We start from the raw sequence: 25,676 nt of genomic DNA on the forward strand, positions 1-25,676 counted from the left end.
GCATACCGTACAGACAGACGTACCCTTTGCTTTCAAAATGGACGCATATCGACCTCTGTAGGCTTCAGTAGAGGAGTAGAAAGATCCCTGAAAAAAGAATCGTGGTTCATCAAGTCCGGATCCGTTGTCCTGTCTAGTACTGCATTGGAAGAGGTTAAATCGTCAAGATTTAATTTCCAAAACCATTCGTTATCTTCCTCGACAGCCGCTCCTCTCTGAAAGCTAACCGACGGGTCAATCCTCATCCTGTGTAATGTCGTGTCATCTTCTGGTTTGCCTAGATCGCTGAGTTCCACGAATGGATCTTCAACTTCAGACTTAGGTGTTATCTCTGAGCCGAGATCTCGAATTGTCTTCAAGTAATCAGCAGCCTCTGCAGACGATGATTCTTCAGTTCGCTGCTGCGGCAGCTGTTGCTGTTGTTGTATTACCTCGATCTTCTTCTTTTTATTGTAGATCCGACAAAGGACCCAGTCATCCAACTGCAAGAAGCGGAAACATTGTAGACGTTGTAGGTGAGTCTGTCTAATATTTGAACTCAACCATGTTAGAAGTGGCAGTGATGTGGGAAGTAGGCGACCTACCCTGAGGGTGCCATCTATTTTGGTGCGGTTGGGGTTTGCTGGGTTTGCTAGCCGGTACTCATGCATAATCCAGTTAGTTTTGACTCCTTTGGGCGCCTTGCGGGCGTAGAAAACCAAAGCCTTTTTTATACCAACATGTTGCGTATACCCTTTTGGTTTGATGGGCTTATCAGCACCAGTTGCTTTCCAGTAACCGCTTCCTGCAGCCCTGTTGGGTCTGGACCCGTTAGGGTATTTGCGATCGCGTAGGGTAAAGAAATACCACTCATTTTGTCCAAACAAAGCCATATCTGAAATTTTCAAAGAGATATATTAAGACAAGAGAATGGATCCAAGGACAAACTATAGATGATGCATTACATACCAACAGAAGGGTTAGATTAATGAAATCATGAATCGTACATTAAGCGAACCAAATTGAAACTAAGTCGAAACAGAGGATATTTTTAAAACGTAGGGGTAGAAGACAGAATGGAAGAAACGAGAAACGAATTTTAAGTGAGGTGTGGTAGGGACTAGGATATACCCACCTGGAAGCTGCCACGGATCGTATTTGTATAGATCGATTTCGGCGATGATGGGAACGGGAAGAGATTGGTAAGTGGCCTTGCGGCAGAGGTAATGAAGAACAAGCTCCTCATCGGTGGGGTGGAAGCGGAAACCCGGAGGTAGATTCAGTTCGGCCTCGGCATCCATCTCTCTAGTCCTTCCCATAATGATTTTCATCGTATCTACAGGCTGCCTTGTCCTTCGCTGCATGAATCTGTCCGAGGCTTTGTGTAGGAGAGGATCGACGCGTGCTAGCTGTGTTCTATTGTGCATAGGTCAGAGCTGTGAACAGACGGTTATGGGGTGTGCCCATATATATATATATATATATATATATCCTGGTACAAGGAATAGCGAACGTAAATGGGGGAAGCGAACCCAGGAGCCGCCCGGGTGGGTTGGATATTTTGAAAAGGTGGAGAGAGAGAGAGAGAGAGAGAGAGAGAGAGAGAGAGAGAGAGAGAGAGAGAGAGAGAGAGCAGAGGATTGATGTGGCGGCTTCCTCCGGCCGGCGTCAAAATTCAAGAATGCAGATACATCTCCCTTGTTTCCTTCTCTGTCTCTCTTCATTGTTCCCGCTGACCGGAATTTTAATGTAAATGGTCCATGCTGACTGCTCATCTGCTTCTTCCCGAAAAAAATCAATTCAACTAATACATGAAACATATAGGACAAATAGGCGCTGAATCCTCGTAGAGCCGACGTCAAGTAGATGGCGTCACTGCCCACGTTTACGTTTTTCAGAAATGCCACCTTTTTTAGCTATCCCCCACTGGCCACAACTCTTACAGTCGGTTATTCCCAATTCCTGTGTATAGTGTAAGCTTCACATAATCTTCCCTCTTGCTCTCATTTCATGCTAGAATGAATGACAATCACGAGAGGGAGGAGGGGCCCCCTACCCTTCTGTTTGTGCAACGAATTGTGAGTCTCGATGCGTGGTGGGTTTTTTTTTCTTTTACCCAGCATAATATGCACTAAATACAGAATGCAATACTGAATTCATGGGGATGCGATGGGATGGGATGGGATGGGATGATATATGAAAAATGCAGAACAAAATTCCCCAATGTGTGCATCTTGTAGTAGATGTAAAAAAACGAGCGTTTTTTCTTCATCCTCCTCGCACACTCCTTTCTGTACTTGTCGTTCAGTTAACACTATACACTTTACCTGTAAAAGAGAGATTCCTATATTTTTCATTTAGATGATAACTTGGTATTATATGGCTTAATTATTATACCTTCAACTCACCGAGAATGCAACAGAGGCATCTATTAAAGATATTTAAATATTTTTAATTAATTAAAACACTTATTATTTTATTAAAAAACTGTTCCACTCTTTCCCCTTTTTATTTAGCAGCTTTGAAAAGAAGGAAAAGAAGAAAATATGGATGCATGGTGCCTCCAACATTGTCAAGAAGGGGCCAACCTATTTCAATATGCAATATAGGTTCAATTTTAAAGAGGGTTGCTCTCAAATCTCAACCACTATGTTAAAAGAGGCCTGCCCCCACACCCAAGAATTATGGTATGACTTCCAAGAACTATTTTTTAGAGAATTTTATTAAACTAATTATTTTTTAATAAAATATTTATCAAAATAACCAATTCAAAAACTTAATTTTAAAAATTTCCAACTTCAACCTATCAACAACCCAACAAAAAAGTTCAATGTGACATGTCAACATTGACCACCATGTGGTGCCACATCAGCAGCAACGTTGCCAACCAATGACATCATCTACCATGTCATTTGTCACTTAGCCTATCGTATTAGAAACGTGCCATGTTAGCCCTTTTTTTTCCCCTTTTTTCTATTCATTATTGATTTAAGTTCTTTAGTAATTAAAAAATATTTTATAAAAAAAATATTATAGGTTTTCAATATACTGTTTGTTGGTACATGTTTTATTACCTTCTATTTATTTATATTTATATATTATATTAATTATTTAAAAATTATTCTAATATAATTAACACCTTTCATTATTGATTTAAAATATTTTTAATTTAATTTTTTATTTTATAAAAATATTTTTGGTACATGTTTATTAATTTCTATTTATAATAATAAAATAAGATATTTATATATTAATTATTAAAAAATATTCTTGTAATCTTATTATATCCTTTCATTATCAATTTAAAATATTTTATTTTAAAAAAAAATTATTTATCGATACACGTTTTATTACCTTCTATTTATAGTAATAAAAAATAAAAAATAAATCTTAATTAATTAAAACATCATCTTTTAATCCAATTAACACCTTTCATTGTTTATTTAAGATATTTTTAATATTAAAATACTCTTTAAAAATTATTTCAGTTTTTAAAAAGCATATTTGTTGATACATCTTTTATTACCTTCTTTTTTATTGTAATAAAATATAAATTTTATAATATTAACTAATTAAAAAAAAATCACATTCTAATCTATAACAACTAAAATAAATTTTAAAAAATATTTTTAATTACAAAATAACTTAAATCAATAATGAAAAGAAAATAATAGAAAAATGATCGGTCAAAATTGGATATATTAAAAATTAAGTTTCTGAGTTATTATTTTGATAAATATTTTATTAAAATTGATTAATTTAATAAAATTCCCTATTTTACATCATATAAATTATATGTATTAATTACAAAAAGGTAAAGGGAAACATTTGATCAAATACGTGAGACGTAGGCAAATACAAAGAAGCAAATACCAACATAAACCGCAGTAGCAAAGACACACCAAACAGGCCTCTCTCTAAAGTATTTAAGAGTGCTAGCATATTAATTATTAGTTGGCGTTGGGAATAAAACTCAACTGCGATCCTCCACATGCGCTGGCGAGATGGGCCACCCACCATGTGCCGTGCCTATGATCTTTTCAGTCCCGACAGCAGAAGGCACAGGGATGTGTAGTCAAAGTTATAGGCTGCTCTGAGGAATCGGAGCTTGTAATCATTCCATGGTGGATACGTAAAATTGAATTCAGTAAGAAAGCTTCTTCTGAGGACTGACTTTGCATGACTGAAGGCATCAAAGGAGAATTTCCCATGATACTTCCCAAAGCCGCTCTCGCCGACGCCTCCAAAGGGTAACGTGTCCAGAGCAAACTGTGATTAATGGAGGAGTTGGGGAAGATGATCAGTTCTCATGTGGTTAACCGAAAGCCGGCCGGCCGGCCGGGGGAGGGAATTAAAGATTGACAGAGGGATGGATTTACTTGAATAATAGCATCATTAAACGTCACGCTCCCGGAAGATGTTTCGGCGACCACCTTTCTCTTGAGAGATTCGTCTTTTGTGAACACGTAAATAGCAAGAGGACGCGGCTTTGCATTTATGAAGTCGATACTATCTTCTATTTTCTTCAGCTACAAGAGAAGAACGACTCAGCAATATTTCATCCCTCATTTACCAGAAGAAGAAAAAAAATCTCCAATAACTATGGATAAATAGTGAAAGAAAATAAATGTGGAAATTAAGAACGCCTTGGTCGGAGGCATCTCACCGTGATTATGGGAAACAGCGGACCGAATATTTCTTCTGTCATCAGTTCAGAGTCTAAAGGAGGATCCAACAGAATGGTCGGCTCTATAAACCTGCAAAAGATAGTAAGGTCAACTCGTGTCTTCACTGCAACATAAGCTACTCAACTCATTCCCTGTTCCAATTTGAAAAATCGCAGCAGGACTCTTTTCTCTTTCTATCGTCTCTTCAAAAAGATAAGATAAAGAGAAGAAGTGAGTGCCATCTCTTTTGAAGGTTAAAAAACGAGTTAGAAGAGTACAAGTTTTCCTCATCTACTGCGCCGCCATGGATTATCGAAGCTGCAACCCTTGGACCTTCCAGGAGTTTCCTCAGCCTGTCGAAATGATGGTAATTCACAATCCTAGCCATGCTGTTAGTTTCCAGCGGCTTATCCCCATAAAACTTCTTGAGGCGGATCTTGATTTGATCAATCTGTGAAAGAATGAAGCCCCATGAAGCAGTTGATTAAAGATCATCTGAGTGATACTTAATGCCTACTTTATAAAACATATCACTCAATACGTTAATAAAAAAAAACCCGCGCTACTGCTTTTTATTTCTTAATTATTCTTATAAAATATGAGAGAGAGAGATTATTACCACCGAAGAAGATTGCTTTTCTTCAACGAGTAGATAGTCAATTCCAACGCATGCTTGCCCGCTGCAGAGACCCCATTTTCCACTCACAATACGCTTGATGGCAACCTTCAACATAAATATATTTTGCCATCAACAATAAACAAGATAAGAACCTAAAAAACAGGATGGCTGTGATTTTGCATGCCCATAAAGTCTATAATCTAATTTTCATTATCCTCACTAAAATTGGAACTGCTGAGTACTGTGGTCGAGTTCAGGTCTCAACTCAGAAAAAAACAAAAAAAAAAATGTGGACTGTCGACTAGTACCTCTTTATCTCTTGAACTGGAGAGGTGGTCAAGAATGGCGGGGCATTTCCCCCCCAACTCCAAAGTAACGGGAGTAAGATGCTTTGCAGCTGCGGACATGATTATACGCCCAACGCGGGCACTTCCTGAAGTAATCGGAGAGCACCAGTTGGGTTAGAGTGTCGAATTAATGAAAAGTGAAAAGAAGTAATAATCGTTAGGCGTTAGGGGTATAAATGCAATATGGATGGACCTGTGAAGAAAATCTTGTCCCATTTCTGGTCGAGCAGGTTTTGGGCAACGGGGAGGCCCCCTGGAATAATCTTGACAGCACTGTGGTCCAGATACATGGGAATGTAAGTCGCAAGAAAGGAGGCGGACGCGGGAGCCAACTCTGATGGCTTTAAGACAACCGCATTGCCTGCAGCTAAGGCTCCTATCAGGGGTTCCAGCGACAACCCTGCCTCGTCACCAAACAGCCAGAGAGAACTCATGATGAACTCTTGTTCTTTGATTAATTATTATAACCGGAAGAGAGATGGGAGTATAAGAGGGACATAATTGTGGTCTCACCGAAAGGGAAGTTCCACGAGGATATTATGAGAACAACGCCAAGCGGTTCAGGTACAATTTCAGCTGACGTCGGGAAGGCGATTACTGGCACAGCAACCTGCCATGAATTTTTAAGTAAATTACAGATCTACGTTACATTTCGGTAAGTAAAAAAAAACCAAAAAGATGAGCATCGTATCGAATTTCCTAGCCGCTGGTCAATCAATTACAACCAAGAATCAATCACCCGGGGCCCCGACGAATGATTTTCCATTTGCCTTCCCTCTTCTTCATGGGATCATAATCCCTTTGGCCTAGGCAAGTGGGTGCCCGGCCCCCTCTCCCCTCCCATTTTACTCTTGCACACATCTTCAAGTACGAGCGGGAAAATAACATTTTTTTTCTCAACCCCTATTAAATGGTGTTAATTATTTGACGTATATTTGGCATTTGGGAGTCTTTAGAACCACTGGATCTTAGATATCTTCTTCAAATGATTGCCCAAGCTTATTATCTATATAGACCCATATGCACAGAACATAGTTTGAGGCGAACGCATCAAGTCAACTTGCCTAAGATTGGATCTTGAATTCAGCATTTCAAAGAATTGAGTTCATGGACAAGCGAGAAGCCTGTGTTGGCTCACCTTTTGGCTGGCCATCCATTTTTCCAAGGAGGCCGTTGAAAGATTAAGAGACTTCCACAAAAGCCCGATCTGCAAAAACTCCAAAAAAAAAAAAAAAAAACTTAAAAAGTATACGAGAGGTAGAGAAAGCTGCGTATCCTCAATATCAAACAGAAATTAAGAAATTCCTTTAGATACTATGAAATCATCCATAACACTCTTTTAAGTTTAGGCTTCTATCACGATTAGAACGTACAGAGTTCTATATTGACTGTAATTTTAGTTCTTTTATTTCTCTCAAATGTTGAAAAACATCCAGCTCCCCACTTAACAGTAGTAGAAGAGAAAACATTCCGATGTTAGACAACAGAACACATTAAGATGCTTAAAATAAGTCAAGAAAAAAAAAAAACAGAACAAAAGTGACACGCTCAAGAAGCTAAAGTAAATGAGACCACGTACAAAGATAGATTAACCGATATATACAGTATAACTGGTTAATTAGGTTGCCAGGCAGTTGACACTTACCTCGTCTCTGAAAGCTTCTTCAGGCGCTTTGCCCAGATCCTCTTTCAGAGACCTGAAAATCTCTCCTTCCTTCTCCCTGAGAAGCCTCGAGAGGCCTTCTAGTTGAGACCTTCTCCATGCGGCGCTCCTCGTCCTCCGGCTCTGGAAGCTCCCTCTCAATTCTTTCATCGTCTCCTCCAGTTGCAGCCCTTCCATGGTCGCCAGCGGTTGCTTCTCTTCTTGATCCCTCCCAAGTCCGGCCGATGCGTGCTCGATTGCTCAACAAAATGAAATAGGTATCTCAAGCACTGGAAGCTGGACTTCAGGAGATGAAGAAGAGAACGACCCAGTTACACAAAACCTAGTGCAAATTTAGAGTTCAAATCCAGAGGTTCCTCTGGTGGCCTTATACCAACATGGCCTCATTACCAAGGTTAGAGTATTTAAAGCTTCTCCAGCAAATCTAGATGCATCACTTGAAGGACTTTGGTAGTTTTTCCCCCTCCCTTACTGGACGCATATACGGGTCAAACAACTTCATTTGACTGAAGAAATCTGCTAAACGAGCCACTGTTTGTTTCTATGGCTATCAAGTGTAATAAGCAGAAAGACTGAAGACATTTTTGTTTAGAAAATAAAAATATAGAGAGAGAAAAGGAGGGGTGAAGCTTGAGAGAATTAGCTCAGCATCTTCGTAGGACCTCACCGTCATTTACAAATTCGCTGCTAAATTTGGTAAGAATTTAATACGTTTCCTATCAAACAGATGAACATTAAATTAAAAGGTTAGTTTGCTCTGACGTCTTCCTAATTTCTCTGTCTGAATGGGATGGATTGGAACTTGCAAGATTACCAGTGACAGGGGAACCTTAGCTGCCTCCTTTATAACAGGCCCCATCGACATTTGAGAGGCTAAAACTTTTTTCCCTTAAAAATAAATTCTAGTATTATATTTGTAAGCTACAGTTCATCAAAACTTTCTCTTTATTTATTTTATTTTTTATTTTTATTTTTATGTTAAGCTTTTTTTTTAGTTTTAATTTTTAATGGTTTTATAGGATTTTCACTTTATTATTCACACCGATTACGTGTGGCCAAATCGGAAACCATCCATTTCATTAAGAGTTGTGGATGCATCTTCACTTGGCCCTTGCGTCTTTGCTAATAAAATTCATGGGTTTGTGACATTGTGGGTTTTGAAGTAAAACCATCCAACCCAATAAGTAAAATATAAGTGGGCTTCCGTTCTTTTGATCTTATCATGTCCAACACGGTTATCAAATCCCGCGGATAACGGGAACCGAGAGATGTACCAAGAGGTTGGCCATAAATCCAAATAAACCGGAACAAAAAAAAAAAAAAAAAAGAGCGGTCCGGAATTCCTCCCACAAAAATCTCTTCGAGGGTTACAGATATAAGCTTCGATTTCCACTTCCAAATTCACTTCATTTCTTCAGGTGCGTTTTTCCTTCATCTTTCATCGATTCATTTTCCCCTGTTTGAAGCTGATTTTTCTTTTCTTTTAAACGGTGGAATCTTATTATCTTGATTTCTCATAATACAGATTTCCTCCATTACTTCTATCTAAATCAAGGTTTTCCTACGTCCTGAACATTAATCTGTATCGATTTTTTTTTTCCTTGCTCATCTCATCTGTTGCACGATTTGCTTCAAAGTGTTACCTCACGATTAGGTCCTTTCTTTTATATTCAGTATCCTCGCGTTGTTGTCTATCCGTATCCATTTACTTTGTTGAAGAAATAGTGACAAAAATCCAATTCGAGGCAATTGTGAAGCTCGAAGTTGATTGGTGTTGTCACAAGTCATTACATATCTTTACGTACTTCACTGCCTTACAGCCTTGTTATTGTACCATTCATACAATCTTTTCTTTGAATAATGTCTTCTAGTTCCGGAGGATTTTTTTTTCTTTTTTCTTTTTAATTTTTGGGGTGTAAAAGTATCCTTGTAGATGAATTGGCATATCAGCGCTATTGAATACTAAGGATTTCTAACATGGTCCAGATGTTACGTGAATTTATATCTTTTGCTCCTTTTCGTATACATGGTCGCTGATATGGCATTTCAAGTGGCATCGGATAATATAATTTTATTTTGTATTGAATTCCGATACTTTGGATTTCTTACTTCATATTTTATTTGGAAAAATAGCTCTCATCTTTTTCACTCTCTGAAGTTGTAATGCCTTCTCTATTTGGTTTAGCTTGTAGCTTTCGATCTCCGAATTTCTGGAATTAACTGGAGCGAAAGGAAATGGAAAAGATCTAGTTGGCTTGTAATTTTATTATGTTTCTTAGCTACACGTTCAAAAATAGATCCTATTTTAAAATGCAGGCTGACTTGTCCTATATTTCTCTTTATTTTGGCTTTGCTAACATCCAGTTTGATAACAGGGAGCTGTGATCAAGATGAGTAGTGGTTGCCCATTTGCAGGTGCAGCACCTGCTGGTTCTGTCTGCCCAATGAAGGAGGTCAAATCCAATAACAATTATCATTCAGGAGATGGTGACAAGGTAAAGGATGATAAGAGTGCTGGTGTCGTGTCACCCAAGTGCCCACTTGGATATGATTCCCATACATTCAAGTTGGGTCCTCTGAGCTGTATGATTTGCCAAGCTCTTCTATTTGAGAGCAGCAAGTGTGTCCCGTGTTCTCATAAGTTTTGCAAGTGAGTAGTACTTAAGATGCGTCTCTCTGTCTTTGTCTCTCTCTCACTCACATATATATCTCATGTATCCTTTTTTTCTCTTGCATTTTACCAGAGCATGTATCTCACGGTTTAAGGACTGCCCACTGTGTGGGGCTGACATTGAGAGTATTGAGTCAGATGCTGACCTTCAGGAAACTGTAGATCGCTTCATTGAGGGGCATGCGAGAATCAGGAGATCTCCAATTCATGCAGACAAAAAAGATATGGGAAATGAATTTAAAAATGTCATTTATGAGGACGTTTCAATGGAGAGGGGAGCTTTCTTGGTGCAACAAGCTATGAGGGTAAATTTTTTTTTTAGTAAATTTATTTTCCTCTTTTCTTGTACGTTTTCATAAGCAAGTTGAATGCTTGTTTTTAATTTTTATTATTATATCAAATTGGACTCTTATTCTGTTGATTATTTCACTCGGCCTTGTTCTTTTGGCAACATTGATCAGAGGTAGTTTCATATCCAGGCATTCCATTCCCAGAATATAGCAAGTACCAAATCGAGACTTAGTCTCTGTGTGGAGGACATGAGGGAGCAACTAGATCTATCGGGTGACTCATTAGAGTTATGTTCACAACTAGGTGCGGTCCTGGGGATGCTTGGTGACTGCTGGTAAGCTTAATCTTGTGACTGATGAATGTAAGAACATGTCTTCTTCTATTGGTTTTAATTGTGACAAGGTAATTTTTTTATCCTCTTTTTGTCATCATAATTTTTTTGATGGAATGTGTGAATATTTATAAAAAGAGGAATAAATACAACTTATAGAGAGGAACCATCCTCCACAATGTGGTTTTAGAGGGATGAGCCCCTTTCAGTATGGTAGTCTGCCAAGTGGTTGACGGATTTTGGGGTATGGGTCCATATACAATTCAGGCAAGAGGATTAAAAATTTCAAAAAAGGTATCCCAATTCCCGCCACGAGGGGGGTGGGGCATTCGCTTAGCACACTAGCTAATGATAATTTTTTGAGTCCCCTTCAATGATGAGGGTCCCAAAGAGACAATCTCGGAAGACCTTGAGGCCCTGGAGCAGCCTAGCAAGCTCAACGGCTGTGGAGTCAGAGATGCCCAAAGGACCAGTGAAAGAGTAGCGGAGTGATGCAGGAGAAGCGTGAGGCGGGTACATAGTCGGATCCATAATCGGATCCATCTTGCTGAACCCGGTTTGGGTTGTTGCTTTGAGCTGTAGCCCGGGCTTGTCGGGGACTTTGCCTTTTTGGTTGTTAAAACCAGTTTTGTGTACAGAGGAGGATTATTATTGATGTGTATGAAATTGAACAGCAACAGGAGATTTTTCTCTCTGTTTAGGGCGACCTCTTGCCAAATTTTTCCACAAATTACCGGTGGCATTGCCGGCAGGATAATCACTATCCTATGTCCGGCGTCAGTTGGTATCAGAGCTTCAGGCTCGGGAAGAAGCAGATATCGCCAGAGACGCTGCAGCGAGCAGAAGGGTCGACGACGACGACGCCGTCGCCGTTGAGCTATCGCTCAACGTTGCTGCCGGAAACACTCGGGATTCGACCGAGCAGAGCTCGGGACTCGACCGAGCAAGTTACAGAAACAGAGCAGAGGCTCTGGCTTTGCCGGAAAAGAGGGATTCGGCAGGGAAAGGGGTCGGCATCGACGTCGTCACCGCCGGAACTACCGTGCGACGTTGCCGTTGCCGTCGCCGTAGTCGGATCTGCCGTCGACGGAGCTCGACGAACAGATAAGGTTCGGGATTGACGGAAAATCGAGCACCGAAACAGAGTTTCGTGGTGCCGAGAAAGGGGGTTCCGAGACGGGAGACCCTCGTTGCCGGAGCGAGCCAGCGTCGCAGGTGGCGACGACAGCCGGAGGACCACCGGAGAGGTCTTGATTTCAAAAAAAAGGGGGCTCCGAAATCCCGATTTCGGGAGGTTCTTCGCCGTCAAGGTATTTTACATTTGGGGAAATTATATTATTTTTTTATTATTATTAAAAAAAAAAAATTATGGTTGGTGGTCGTGGTCGTCGCGGGCAGCACCAGAATGAGGAAGCTCCATTCCGTGGTCGTAATCTTCAGAATGTGGTGATTGAAGACTTACAGCGGCAAGTTGCAAAGTTGACTCAGCGTCTGGCAGCGCAGGATTTTGGTGATCGTGAGATGGGAAGTCACGATTCCGATACCGGCTTTGAAAATCCGTATCGCAATCAACCTCGATCTGGGGAGCATCGCGGTCAGGGGGACCGACCTATAGACCTCAGTTTCAGAGTGACGTTACCTGAGTTTTCTGGCACGTTACAGGCCGAGGGATTCATCGACTGGTTGCAGGAGATAGAGCGTATCTTTGAGTACAAGGAAGTCCTCGACAATGTCAAGGTGAAATTGGTTGCCATCAAACTCAAGGGTAGAGCATCTGCGTGGTGGGAACAGTTGAGGCAATCACGAGACCGGTAGGGCAAGGTCAAAATCACTGATTGGGAGAAAATGAAGAAGAAGATGAAGGGTCAATTCCTTCCTTTCGGCTACACTCAAACCTTGTTTCAGCGACTTCATTTGTTGCGGCAAGGCTCGAGATCAGTGGATGATTACACGGAGGAGTTCTATCAGTTGATCGCCCGGAATGACTTATCTGAGACAGAAGAACAGATGGTGGCACGATATTTGGGGGGGTTACGACAACCCCTACAGGATGTCCTCAGTCTTCACTCGCTGTGGACCGTTTCGGAAGCATACTAGCGTGCATTGACTGTGGAAAAACAGCAGAACAGAAGGCCAATGGTCAGAAGCAATCCCAGTAGCCGACAATTTCGCCCTCAGGAATCTCGTCCTGCCCAGCAGCCTCTCCAAGGTCCTTCTACCTCACATATTCGATGTTTTCGTTGTGGTGAGTCGGGACATAAAGCTACTGAGTATAGGAAACATGCTAGTCAGAAGGGCAAAAATCTTCTGATTGAGGAAGACGTGGTAGATGAGCCTGAGGAACTTGGTGAACCTGTGTATGATGATGCTGAGGATGGAGAGGTATTGTACGGTGATGGCCATGAGACTCTAGTTGTTTGTAAGAGTCTGTTGACTCCCAAGGGGGATTCAGGGGATGATTGGTTGCGAACCAATGTGTCTCACACGACCTGCACAGTTGCAGATAAAGTCTGCAAGATGATCATTGACAGTGGCAGTTGTGAGAATGTCGTTTCTGAAGAGGTTGTCAAGAAATTGCAGTTGCAGACAAATCTTCATCCCAAACTGTACAAATTGACGTGGCTGACTAAGGGCAGTGAGGTAGCAGTAAATAGACGATGCCTCGTGTCTTTTTCCATCGGCATGAAATATTTTGATAATGCTTGGTGCGATGTGGTATCTATGGATGTTTGTCATGTATTGCCGGGCCGCCCTTGGCAGTATGATCGCAACGTTATTCATGACGGGCGAAAGAATACCTATTCCTTTAGCATCAAAGGGAAGAAGATTGTGTTAGCCCCTCGCCGGGAAGGCCCCCCTCCTACCCCGATAGACGGCCCCGCTAACCTACTTTCCATGTCCAGGTTTCTTGTAGAGATAGAGAAGGAAGATCTCGTCTATGCTCTACTTCCTTGTGGGAAGAGTATCACAGATATGCCTCCTGATTTACCAGCCGAGGTGCATCAGCTCCTAGCAGAGTTTTCTGACTTGATGCCAGAGGACCTTCCTCCTAGATTGCCGCCTATGAGGGATATTCAGCATCAGATTGACCTTGTGGCGGGGTCCAGTTTGCCAAATCGGCCAGCATATCGCCTCAGCCCCAAGGAGTCTGAAGAGTTGTAGCGACAGGTGATAGAGTTGTTGGATAGGGGTTACATCCGTGAGAGTATGAGCCCATGTGCAGTTCCTGCCCTGCTAGTGCCAAAAAAGGTGGCTCGTGGCGTATGTGTGTTGATAGCCGAGCAATCAACAGGATTACAGTGAAGTACAGATTCCCCATTCCTCGCCTGGATGATATGTTAGACCAGTTGTCCGGTTCTAAGGTCTTCTCCAAAATTGACCTTAAGAGCGGATACCACCAGATCAGAATAAGGCCTGGAGATGAGTGGAAGACAGCGTTTAAGACGCAACATGGGTTGTATGAGTGGATGGTCATGCCATTTGGGTTGTCCAATGCACCCAACACCTTTATGAGGTTTATGCATCAGATTCTACGACCATTTATGGGGAGATTCGTGGTCGTGTACTTTGACGATATCCTCATTTATAGTCCGACGTGGGCATCCCATTTTGATCACCTCCGTGCTGTTTTTGCAATGTTGCGGACGGAACACCTGTTTGTGGCTCGGCTGGACTGTTCTTTCTTCACTACCTCTGTAACTTTTCTTGGGTTTGTTGTGTCTACTGATGGTGTTCATGCAGATCAGTCGAAGATAGATGCGGTCTTGGAGTGGCCCACACCAAAGACTTTGCACGATGTCCGCAGTTTTCATGGCTTGGCGTCCTTCTACCGTCGGTTCATCCGACACTTCAGCACTCTGATTGCTCCTCTTACAGAGTGTCTCAAGGAACGTGAGTTCCGGTGGTCCGAGGCGGCGGAGGCCAGTTTTCAACGGGTCAAACAACAAATGACAGAGGCCCCAGTTTTGGCACTTCCTAATTTTGAGAAGGTGTTTGAGGTTAACTGTGATGCATCTGGGGTTGGCATTGGTGGTGTTTTGAGTCAGGAGGGGCGGCCTATCGCCTTTTTCAGTGAGAAGCTATTCGGGTCCAAGAAGAATTATTCCACCTATGATCTGGAGTTTTATGCCATAGTTCAGTCCCTGAAGCATTGACGTCACTACCTCGTCCAGAAGGAGTTCATTCTATTCACTGATCATGAAGCCTTGAAGTACATCAATAGCCAACACAAACTGAGCCGCCGACATGCCAAGTGGGTGGCGTACTTACAGGAGTTCACATTTGCACTGAGACACCAAGCAGGGAATCTGAATCGTGTCGCAGATGCTTTGAGCCGTCGTACATTACTCCTCACCACCATGAGCGCCAGAGTTGTAGGCTTTGAGGCTTTCTCTCCTATGTATGCTGCAGATCCTTCATTCGGGAGGATACTTCGCGAGGTAACTGAGGGTCACCGCCATGATTTTCTTTTGCATCATGGTTATTTGTTTCGCGGATTACAGTTGTGCATTCCGGAGTGTTCCCTACGGCAGTTGATTATGCGTGAACTTCATAACGAGGGTCACTTTAGGCGAGATAAGACATTGGCTTTGATATCTTCTCGCTATTACTGGCCCCAACTGCCTAGTGACGTGGCTCATTATGTGGAGCGTTGTTATGTGTGCCAGCGGTCCAAGGGAGTTCTCGCTAATGCGGGCTTGTACACCCCGTTAACAGTACCGGAAGCCCCGTGGATTGATGTCAGTATGGACTTCGTGTTGGGCTTACCCCGTACCCAGCGGACTGTGGATTCTATTTTGGTTGTGGTAGACAGGTTTTCCAAAATGGCCCATTTTGTTGCTTGCCGGAAAACAATGGATGCTGCCAGGATCGCCCATCTTTACTTTCGGGAGATTGTGCGTTTACATGGCGTCCCTCGCTCCATTACTTCTGATCGTGACACCAAGTTTTTGAGTCATTTCTGGAGGAGCTTATGGGAGAAACTGGGGACGAAGTTGAACTTTAGCAGCGCCTACCACCCTCAGACGGATGGTCAAACTGAGGTGGTGAACCGGAGTTTGGGCAACCTTTTGAGAAGTTTGGTAGGTACTAAACCGAAGCAGTGGGATTTGGCATTACCTCAAGCAGAATTTGCATATAACAGGTCGAAACACAAAACCACCGGTATGACCCCTTTTGAGGTTGCCTATGGTCAGAATCCCTCTGGGGTGCTTGACTTGGCCCCTATTCCACGTGTGGGTCGTTGGAGTCCCCAGGCAGATGAGATGGCAGCGTCTCTTCGAGATGTCCATGCGCAGGTGAAGCAAGCCATTCACGCGAGTAATGCCCAGTACAAGATTCAGACAAACCGTCGTCGTCGTCAGGTACTCTTCGACGTTGGTGATTTTGTTTGGGCCGTTTTAACTCGTGATCGTTTTCCTGTTGGAGAGTATACTAAGCTTAAGGTGCGGAAGATTGGCCCCTGTGAGGTTTTGCAGAAGATCAATGATAATGCCTATAGACTGCGCCTACCCAGTCATTTGCGGACTTCTGATGTCTTTAATGTCAAACACTTGAGTCCTTGTTTTCTGGATTCCGATTTTGCTAGTGTGAACTCGAGGACGAGTTCTTTCGAACCCGAGGCGACTGATGCAGGAGAAGCGTGAGGCGGGTACATAATCGGATCCATCTTGCTGAACCCGGTTTGGGTTGTTGCTTTGAGCTGTAGCCCGGGCTTGTCGGGGGCTTTGCCTTTTTGGTTGTTAAAACCAGTTTTGTGTACAGAGGAGGATTATTATTGATGTGTATGAAATTGAACAGCAACAGGAGATTTTTCTCTCTGTTTAGGGCGACCTCTTGCCAAATTTTTTCACAGATTACTGGTGGCATTGCCGGCAGGATAATCACTATCCTGTGTCCGGCGTCACGGAGGCAGCTATTTTCATCGTGGATTACTCCACCAAACCATGTGGGCCCTAGGCAGCCAAAAGCACTGCCATCGAAATTAAGCTTGAAGTGGCCAGGGGGAAGGAGACCACATTGTCATGTTCGGGGCGTGAGAGGGCCTAGCCATGACAATAATTCGGTGCCAGTTTCCTCGGAAATCCTAGCTGCTTAGGTGGAGTAATTACTTCTTCATAAGGAGCCAGGTGTAGACCTGGCCAACAATGTTCTCAGCAAGCACTTCGATTGGGGAGGATCTGAACTGGAATTTCCAGTTATTTCTCTCTTTTCAAAGAGTCCAAGGGATGTGTCCCACACAACTGGAGATGAGCATTTTTTCAAGCTTGGGGAGCCGAGAGTTTGTGATGGAGTGGATCATAGATGGCAAGTTGTGAGGAACACAGTATTGTATTCCAATTCTGTTGAGGAGGTTGGGCTAGAAGGCTTGGGCAAATTTGTTGTGGAGAAGGATATGGGTGGCGGATTCTGGGGAGTTGCGCCAAAGTGAACATGTTGGATCCGGCAAATGAGTTCCTCGCCTGATGAGAGCATCGGAGGTGAAAATTTTTTTTTTGCATGCACACCAAGTAGAAAAGTTGGCATGAGGAGGGGTGAGTAGGGACCTGGCTAGGGCAGCAGGGTGGTGAGGCTGATAGGTGTTGGGGCCATGCAGAAGATTGTAAGTAGAAGCCACAATGAATGACCCTTTAGTACAAGGGGTCCAGCTAAAGACGTCCGGAATGGTCACGGATTTTAACATTTGCAAGGCATGAAAGGAGGTTGGATGCCAGCAAAACTTCAAAATCCGTGAGGGCTTTGCGAAGATTGAGGATCCATCCGCCAGAATAGGACCATAGGTCCGCAATGGAAGCATTCAGAAGTCTAGAGAAGCTCAAGATGGAGCCGTAAATTTTATCCAAGGGTTTGTCTTCCAACCACCAATCCGTCCAGAATGGAGTGAGGTGCCCATTACCCGGGTAGCACTTAACCGCCTCCGAAAAGGTGGGGAGCAGGAGAGATTTTTCTCCAGATAGGTGACAGCAAATAACGACGGTCACCACCGGTCCACCAACCATTCATCTTGTTTGCCTTAGTAGCAACCAGAGCTCTTCAGATCAGGTCAGGAGACGAGTTGAATCACCAGATCCATTAGATGAGGTACGCAAAGTTGGTTTTTGCAATGTCTTTTATACCAAGTCCTTCGAGATGCATTGGTTGGCACACATCAGACCATTTAACGAGATGGTATTTCCTTTTCCCGTTGGGGCCATCCCAGAGAAAACGCCGCTTGAGGCTTTCTAATCGGTTTTTGACAAATGCGGGGTAGTGAATAGGGAGAGGAACTAGTTGGGAATACCGTGGAGGCAGGATTTGATAAGGGTGAGTTTGCCAGCCTTGGAAAGAAACATAGCCTGCCAGGCGGCCAGCCGCCCCTCCAAGCGTTCAATCACCGGGTGCCAGTTGTCCTTGGTGGGAGTGCCATGAGTCAATGGCAGGCCAAGGTAGGTGCAGGGGGTATTAGCAATTTTACATTCTAAATAATCAGCCATTTCCTCAAGGGCATTTTGGTTAATGTTGAAACCAGAGATGGATGACTTGGCCTAACTCATTTTTTGTTCGGAGGAGAGCTTGAGTAGGTTAAGCAAGGCTTTTAGGTGGGTTAGTTGGTCCATCATGCCTTTGCCAAAGAAGATATTGTCATCCACATATTGGAGGATGGCAATATCCTGGTTTGGGTAAGCGGACATGGGGTTGAGCCACCCGATGCATCTTGCATGCCGGACCATAGCAAAAAGGTATTCAACAATGAGGGTGAAGAGAAAAGGGGACAATGGGTCACCTTGTCTAATCTCCCAGGATCTGTTGAAGTGCCTGCAAGAGTTACTGTTTACCAGAAGGGAGAAGGAAACGTTGGAGATGCAACTACGCATCCAGAACTGCCAACAAGTACCAAATCTCAGTTGCCCAATGAGGTGGTTAAGCAGCTTCCAATTGACACGATCAAACGCCTTTTCAAAATCGAGCTAAATGATAATTCTGGGAAGGTTGGCTCACTTAAAGGAGTCAAGGAGTTCATGCACTGCCATTGCAGAATCCAAAATGTTGCATGCTTTGATGAAAGCGCTTTGGCAGGGTGAATGACTTGCAGGAGGACCGCAAGGATTCGGGCGATGATCTTGTATGAACTGGTGGTTAGGGTGCACAATGTTGATCTTCTTGGGTATCAAGGCTACGAAGGAGGCACCAATGGCACAATGCAGGATTCCGCAGAGGTGGAAGCTCTTGACGAAGGCATAAACATCCTCTCGGATGGTCTCCCAGTGGTGGCGGTAGAACTCCCCATTGAAGTCATTTGGCGCTGGGGCACGATCTATCGGCATCACGAAAGCTGCCCAGTCAATTTCTGTGGAGGTGAATGGGAGCTCCAGACGATCAGCATCCTAATTGGCAATGCGGCTGTGCTGAAGTTGATGCAGGACATGCCGATTCAGAGTTTTCTCAATGTAGAGATCTGAGAAAAAATTAACAAAAGCATTAGAGATAGAGAGGCTATCTGTGATCACCTGATCTCCATTCCTGAAGGAGGTGATATGGTTAGCTTTCCTTCTGGCCGAGGCGATGGAGTGGAAAAACATGGTGTTTCCATCTCCATCAATCAACCAGCGGAATCTGACCCCCTGCTTCGAATGAATGGTTTCATTGTACATTATGTCATGAAAGTCACGATTTAATTGTTTTCGAAGAATTAGCTCAGGGGTAGAAATAAACCTTTGCTCCTCCAGCAGATCGAGCTTCGAGATGCGACCGCAAACAAGAGTCTTACGGGTGAGCAGGAGTAGCACGGCGATTGCAAGACCAGTGTGGATCTTCCCGGGGTTGTATAGGGTGGCTAGAGACCTCTCTTACTCAGTGGCTGATTCTTGGCGGGATCAGTCGTGGAGTCTTCCGTTCTGCCGGGGACTAAATGGTGAGGAATCTTTGGCTTTTTGCTCTCTCACATACTAGACTCAGCAGTATTATTATCCGGGAGTATTCAGTTGATAAGCTGACTTGGAAGCCCAACATTAATAGCCGATTCATTGTTGTTTCTGCTTACTCTCATACCAGAAAGCAAGACTACAGTATACAATGGCACAAGGCAAATCTGGCTTGGAAACTCTCAGCGCCAAGCAAAATCAAATTTTTCGTGTGGTCAGCCATCAGAGAAGGCAAATCTGCCCGTTAGACTAGGTGAACTCTTTTCCAGACGAAGAGATTTCCGAAAGATCGAGATTGCCGATGAGGTCAGCTAAAGCCCTCATGGTGGAGGTGATTTCTCATAGTAAAGGCGGATGACATTGAAGTCCCCCGCGAGGAGCCAGGTAAGGCTCTAGAGTTGGACAAGGTGTAGGAATTTATCCCCAAATTTGGTGCGGTCGTGATGGCGAGTCAGGCCATAGATGCCCGCAAGGGCCCAAGAATGTCCCAACGAATGGTCCCAAAATTGGATTCCAATGGAGTATGTGGCCAAGGCAGTGAGAATGGCTTCAGCACTATTTGGGTTCCAAATTATGAGGATGTTGGCGGCATGGTCAATGGCATTAACATCGGTCCACTCTGGGTCCAGGGAGTACCAAAACTCACTAATTATAGAATTATCAAGAGAGTGAAGCTTAGTTTCTTGAAAAGATTACAACCAACGGTTTACATTCGAGGAGGATATCTTTGACAGTGGCTCGCTTGGAGCACGACCCGATTCCCCTAATATTCCAAGAAAGGATGATCATATTAGGGGGACCGTGGGGATTGGTTCAGGCTCCTCTCCGTTTCTCATCTGGCCATTGTAGATTTCGCCGAATTCTACGGGGAGTTCCATCATCTTCTCCCATTCACGAGGGAGGTATCTGTGCCTTTCAGGCTGGAGGGCCTCAATGAATCGTCGGGAGCGCTCGTTGGGGATCAGGGTTGGGCCCTTGGGGGCAGGCTTGGTTTGGGAGTCATTGGGAATAGTAGTGGATTCATAGGATTCGGCTGGGGCATCTTTTTGGGCCTGGGTTTTAGTTCGTCGACGGAAGTAAGTATACTTGATCGGGTAGTGGTGGATTGGCTGGAGGATTCAGCATCAGAGAGTTCGGGTTGGAGGGGTGCACTGGGCTTCATGAGAGCGAGCAGGGTGGGATATAGAATGGTGAGGGGCTGTTCGGGTAGATATAGTAGTGGTTGGTTGAGTGATGGAAGGGTAATGAAGTGGAAGCCAGATATCAGGAAGAGGTTGATGTGAAGAGTCTGGCACCTCGGTATTCCACTGGGGACATGAATCCATGCCTTGCAGTCGGTCATCAAGTGCCTGATCAGCCTTATTTAGGTAACGGGTTGCCTCGATCGCTGATTCTGTCCTCGAGGATTTGACATAAGGTTAAGGGGAAGTATTTTTTTCGATTTCCTAGGCGGCTGACTGATTGGGATGTGAAAGAGGTGGGAGAGGCTCGGTGAGCGAGGAATTAGGTGGAAGCAGGGGGGGGCTGCCAGGTGGCATGGGGGTTGGGGTGCGGATGGCTCGAAGTGGCAGGCGATGCCGGAGCGGTCTTTTCTAGAGTAGGGGAAGCCTCCAAGAAGATAGGATAGGAGTCTTCGGTTTTGCTGACAGTTCGATGGGATTTGATTTGCAGCCCGCAACTCCTGAAAAGATAAGATGAACCCTCGATGGCAGTTCCAGGTGTTTATGATCGAACAGGAGGTCAGATCTGGCAGAGGGGGTTTTCAGACTCAGGAGGGGTGGGCCAACCAAGGGGACGGGGGGAGAAGATCTGAATTTTGAATTTTGACAAGTGACAGGGGGGTGACTGACCTCGGCCTAAGTTGGGGCCGCATCAGGGGGGTTGGGGGCTGGGGCAAGAGCTCAAATTGACTCAACACAAGCCGGGTCAGGGTCATGCCAAGCGAAATTGGGTTGGGGATAGGGTTGCTAGGTCTCCGAACACAAGATGTACCCAAAAAGTAGATGTGCCAGAAATGAGTTTTGAGTTTTTTATGGCCACTTACTGGTTGGTTTGGCCGGAGGAAAAACTGTCTATTGGAGGTCTACCAGCGGATCAGAATGATCATCGTGCCGGAGGATGTCACCAAAGATGCCGGCAATGCATTCAGTGGTGTGTCGGCACTATAATTCAACAGGGATTCCTTGGCTGTTGCCCATTGTCCCATCAAGAAGCGAGTAAGGTATGGGGACCATTCCAGCAGCCGCTCCAGAGGGGAGTCAATTTCATTAGAGGCAACCTTTGCTAAGTGCCTCTCTTTCGCTATCTTGAAGAGGACCAGCCGATGATGTCTGCTGATATGGGAGATAGTCGGCTTTTCCGATAGTGGAAATCGGGTGCCAAAATTTGAGGCTCAGAGGAGCAGGAGGCTGGGCGGTAACCACTGCGGCGTCAAATGGGCGGCTAGTTCTATCGGTGAGGGCCTGGGCTGTGGGTGCGGGATGTGAAATCTACGGAATGCTGAACCAGTGGAGGGGGCGAAGGTGGGAGCGTGTGATCAGGTTGGCTGGGCATGTTTGGCGAAAAGGATGGGAGTTGGCTGGGCATGTTTGGCGAAAAGGAAGGGAGTTGGCAGGCATGTTTGGGGTGGATTTCAGAGGTGGTTGAATAGACAGAGGTATTATTGTTGCGAGGGCGATTTGTAAAACACAAGAGTGGAACCGGAACGTGGCCCACCCAAAATTGGAGGTTGTGTTTTGGGGTAAGAAGAGCATACCCATGACTGTATTTCCGCGTTGTTGGGTGATACTGCACTCCAAGGAGCTGCAATGGTGCTGCATGAAGAGGTGGAAGGTGAAGTCTTCTGCTCGCAGCGTGCGGTTGAAGCTGCATCTAGTTTCGTTCAAGAGGACCTTGTCGAACAAAAGGAGGAACGAGTCGGCCGCCGAGAGAGGTATTGTGACGAAAGAGCGTTTCGTCCCCAATCTAGAGAGGATTTGCACAACGTCTCTGGATCACTCATTGGGTCTTGTGGTCACTTTCCCATATCGAAACTCGAAAATGGGAGTGTCGCCCGTCGAGGCCACCCGTATTCTTCTGCGCGATGTTCGGCTGACCACCGTTTGCCAGCCGGCGTCAAGGTCGCCTTGGGGACCAGTTGTCATTCACGTGCCGTGCTGCTGCTGCTTATGCCGGCGAGGTCTTTCACCATCGGTTTCGTTGTCAAGTCTCGCCAGAGGAGTTGAGATAGGGGAGGTGTGACGAGGCGCTCCTGAATGGAGGGGAGCCGAGCCCGAGGGTGTTCAATAGGGCACGCTCCGCTCATGAGGCTCAAGTCGTCTCTCAAGAATCTCAAGGGCGTCTTGAGGCTTGAGGTAAACAATGTTGGAGATTAGAAGTGGCAACTTTCGTCATCATAATTATCTTCAAAATAAATGAATCCTTCTTGATTTTGCTCTATCATTTGATAGCTTTGCTCTCATTTTTCACAAATTTCATCAATGTTAATTTATCTGCCTTTATAAGTCCATTCAATTGTTTGCTTTGTTTATGTTGAATTGCCAAACCATCTTCAATGACAGTTAAATCCTTCTGTCACTAATGCTCCTAGATTTTCTCTGTATATTCTTTTATTTGGTGCTGTTATTGTAATCGATTTTTTTCAAGGGAGAAAAGCAATAGTTTCAGTTCCATGCCTTCTGTTTGCATCTCTGATATTAATTCTAAATTTGTTTGTCTTAGTTTTGCGGTTATCCACCTCGATAGTTTCACTCCCACAACCTTTATCTTCTACATATTTCTCTACCACATTTTGTGCTCTTAAAAAAATGGTTGGCTTAACACAGTAGGGTTTACAATTGCCTTATGGGCTTTTACGTTAACCATTTTTGGCATACATGTATCACGTAGCTTATGCCCCTTGTGGATTGTTTATGGGCCTGCCTCAAACTTTGAGGCCTTAAGTTCATATCCAGTCTACTGATGTATGTTCAAGTGATGCAGTATATTACAAAGCTGAGGAATATCCAAGGACAAGGAATTACCCCAAAGTTATTCATGTTTATGGAAAAATATTCAATTAAAAGGGGCATGAATTTCCTATTTTTGGCTCAAGTTCCAAGCTAAAATGCATTTTCTTATTTCAAGCTGGCAAAAATTAAAAGTTTTATTGGACAAGCAACTTGCTGATTTTATAAGAAGCTTCCTGGAGTCTAATCCACTCTGCTACATCATGAAGTTTTGTTTGCGTGATGATTATGAATTAATTAAATTTACTTTAACAAGAAGGTATTTATATAAACTTTAAAAGGTTAATTGAAAAATTGAACCTGATTGTACTAATTTATAAGGTGGTGTAAAAATATAAGATAAAATGACTGTTGTGAATATTTTGGATTTTGTTTGGATACATTGAGTAAATGCATTTGTATATTCATAAGAAAACCATTCCAAGCATCATACCTGCTACCCCCATTTTTACTGCCATGCTCAAATGCATGTGTTCTGGAAATGCAGTCGTGCAATGGGAGACTCTGGATCTGCTATCAGCCATTACAAAGAGAGTGTTGGTTTCCTTTCAAAATTATCTGTCAAAGATCTAGAGGTTACCCTGTACTTCGTGCTTATCTAAATATTTTATCTCATGATACTACTGTAGTTCAAATGTTTAATATGCTGATGGTGGTTTCTACCAGGTAGTGCACACATTATCTGTTTCTCTTAATAAAATTGGAGACTTGAAATACTATGATGGTGACCTTGAAGCTGCAAGATCTTACTATTCACAATCTTTGGATGTTCGTCAAAGTGCAGTTAGAGATAATCCAAAAGTCATGTCTCAGGTTAGGTATTTCGTTCTTTAAATTTTGGGCAAGGTCATATCTTTGTCTACACTTGTGCTGGATATCTCCAAGCTAAGCAAGACTTGGATGCTTCAGGAAATTAAATTTATCTTATCCAGAAATTTTTTACTTCTGCTGCTATCTGCTGAGTAACTTGTTAAAAGTCAAGGATTAGTTTATAACACACAAATCCATTTTTATTTTTTTGGAATGTTGAACCCTATACTACGGGCAACTTGAAAATGAGACCTCACTCTAGAAAGTCCCCATGTGGCTACTGAGCCAAAAGGCCCTATCCACACTTCTATACAAATGACTGTGATCATGAGTCAGCAGGCCTGCGATCGTACTGTTGTACTTTTTTATTAGGATTTGGTGGATGGATCTTTCCGGTGTTCAAAATGCTTACTGCAATACTAGTTTGGATGCTGAGTACATATTATTTATCTATTTTCTTTTATCCCATAAGTGACTAGTTTCTAATTTGATTATTACTAAAGAGGAAGGAGTAGTTATTATTGGCATGATGAATTTCTTTCCTTTTCCCACAGTTTTTCTTAACTTTTTACCTAACCACTTATTACGAACTCAGGTTGTGGATGTTGCTGTATCTCTTGCCAAAGTTGCTGATGTGGATCGGTCTCTCGGCCATGACAATTTGGCAATTGATGGTTTTCAAGAGGCGATAAAGTGCTTGGAGTCCTTGACATTAGGGCCTGAGGAAAGTGGCTTGGAGCAACGGGTAAGCTTCTTATGCTGTTGATTGTTAGCTTTCTCATTACCAGTTGGCCAACTGTTTGACCATGACTCTGGATATCCAGCGCATTTCAGTGCTCGAGTTCCTCAATAATCAAATGGCAGAGTATCAAAGTACCGCTACAAGACCCGTTGCCTCAACTTGACGTCTTTCTCATGCAAGTCCAGTGAAGATGTAACGTGCATGTAATATAAGCTTTTGGCGTTCCCACAGATATTTGGAACTCTCTGCATGATGCATAGTGTCTGTAACTTACATGTAGTGAATCTAAGCAGCTCATGCTAGCTGCCATTTACACATCATCTTAATTTACTAAATAAAATGTAATAAAGAGGACAGTCCTTACACATTGTTGAAACTAAGCTATGACTTTTTCCCTGTCTGTAGACATGATCAACGTGATCTCTCGAAGACGATAACTGTATTAGTTGGAAAGCCAAGCAAATCTCCAAGCCTCGGGTCGTGTAATTCGCAGATATAGTTTGTTATTTCAACCAAAAAGCGCCTTTGAGTGTCGCACTAGGTAAGCGGGAGATGTCAAGATGGGGCCGAAGGCGAGGACACTGAAGACACGTGTAGCAATCGCAGTTATCTGTCTTACAAAGAACCCGAGCTTCGCTAGCAAGTTACA

The 25,676-nt window shown here is 43.5% G+C and overlaps 3 protein-coding genes across 4 annotated transcripts; 1 reads left to right on the plus strand and 2 right to left on the minus strand.

The window, feature by feature from the left end:
• Nucleotides 1-19: 19 nt before the first annotated feature.
• Nucleotides 20-1,298, minus strand: LOC137958602 (NAC domain-containing protein 67-like). Its single transcript, XM_068805669.1, has 3 exons — nt 1,115-1,298; nt 585-874; nt 20-482 (listed from the first exon to the last, which is right to left on the minus strand). The coding sequence occupies exons 1-3, from the start codon at nt 1,296-1,298 to the stop codon at nt 33-35; spliced, it is 924 nt and encodes a 307-aa protein (XP_068661770.1). The 3' UTR covers nt 20-32.
• Nucleotides 1,299-3,895: 2,597 nt separating this feature from the next.
• LOC137958842 (aldehyde dehydrogenase family 3 member F1-like) lies at nt 3,896-7,764 on the minus strand. 2 transcript variants are annotated; one of them, XM_068806018.1, is made up of 10 exons: nt 7,258-7,764; nt 6,751-6,819; nt 6,126-6,222; nt 5,806-6,012; nt 5,574-5,698; nt 5,266-5,370; nt 4,925-5,097; nt 4,646-4,736; nt 4,359-4,502; nt 3,896-4,248 (listed from the first exon to the last, which is right to left on the minus strand). In XM_068806018.1, the coding sequence occupies exons 1-10, from the start codon at nt 7,450-7,452 to the stop codon at nt 4,009-4,011; spliced, it is 1,446 nt and encodes a 481-aa protein (XP_068662119.1). In that variant the 5' UTR covers nt 7,453-7,764; the 3' UTR covers nt 3,896-4,008. The 2 variants fall into 2 exon arrangements, with proteins under 2 accessions (XP_068662119.1, XP_068662118.1); XM_068806017.1 differs by having other exon boundaries at nt 4,359-4,508; nt 7,258-7,761.
• Nucleotides 7,765-8,512: 748 nt separating this feature from the next.
• Nucleotides 8,513-25,427, plus strand: LOC137958843 (protein NCA1-like). The gene is made up of 8 exons (XM_068806019.1): nt 8,513-8,693; nt 9,651-9,925; nt 10,020-10,251; nt 10,426-10,571; nt 23,963-24,050; nt 24,142-24,288; nt 24,881-25,030; nt 25,110-25,427. Exons 2-8 carry the CDS (start codon nt 9,666-9,668, stop codon nt 25,188-25,190), a joined length of 1,104 nt encoding a protein of 367 aa, XP_068662120.1. The 5' UTR covers nt 8,513-8,693; nt 9,651-9,665; the 3' UTR covers nt 25,191-25,427.
• Nucleotides 25,428-25,676: the final 249 nt, after the last annotated feature.

The sequence above is a fragment of the Aristolochia californica genome, unplaced genomic scaffold, assembly GCF_029961685.1.
Source record: "Aristolochia californica isolate CCGP_79_NKW_82.1479 unplaced genomic scaffold, dmAriCali1.0.hap1 SCAF_3, whole genome shotgun sequence".
NCBI classification, from domain to species: domain Eukaryota; kingdom Viridiplantae; phylum Streptophyta; class Magnoliopsida; order Piperales; family Aristolochiaceae; genus Aristolochia; species Aristolochia californica.

Coding starts and splice junctions, on each gene's coding strand:
- LOC137958602 (XM_068805669.1), bottom strand. CDS start 1,298: ATGGGAAGGACTAGAGAGATGGATGCCGAGGCCGAACTGAATCTACCT. Junction 875..1,114: donor CGATCCGTGGCAGCTTCCAG/GTGGGTATATCC, acceptor TGAAAATTTCAG/ATATGGCTTTGTTTGGACAA. Junction 483..584: donor AAATAGATGGCACCCTCAGG/GTAGGTCGCCTA, acceptor CGCTTCTTGCAG/TTGGATGACTGGGTCCTTTG.
- LOC137958842 (XM_068806017.1), bottom strand. CDS start 7,452: ATGGAAGGGCTGCAACTGGAGGAGACGATGAAAGAATTGAGAGGGAGC. Junction 6,223..6,750: donor AATGGATGGCCAGCCAAAAG/GTGAGCCAACAC, acceptor AATTCATGGCAG/GTTGCTGTGCCAGTAATCGC. Junction 5,098..5,265: donor AAAAGCAATCTTCTTCGGTG/GTAATAATCTCT, acceptor ATTCTTTCACAG/ATTGATCAAATCAAGATCCG.
- LOC137958843 (XM_068806019.1), top strand. CDS start 9,666: ATGAGTAGTGGTTGCCCATTTGCAGGTGCAGCACCTGCTGGTTCTGTC. Junction 10,572..23,962: donor GGGATGCTTGGTGACTGCTG/GTAAGCTTAATC, acceptor CTGGAAATGCAG/TCGTGCAATGGGAGACTCTG. Junction 24,051..24,141: donor TATCTGTCAAAGATCTAGAG/GTTACCCTGTAC, acceptor GGTTTCTACCAG/GTAGTGCACACATTATCTGT.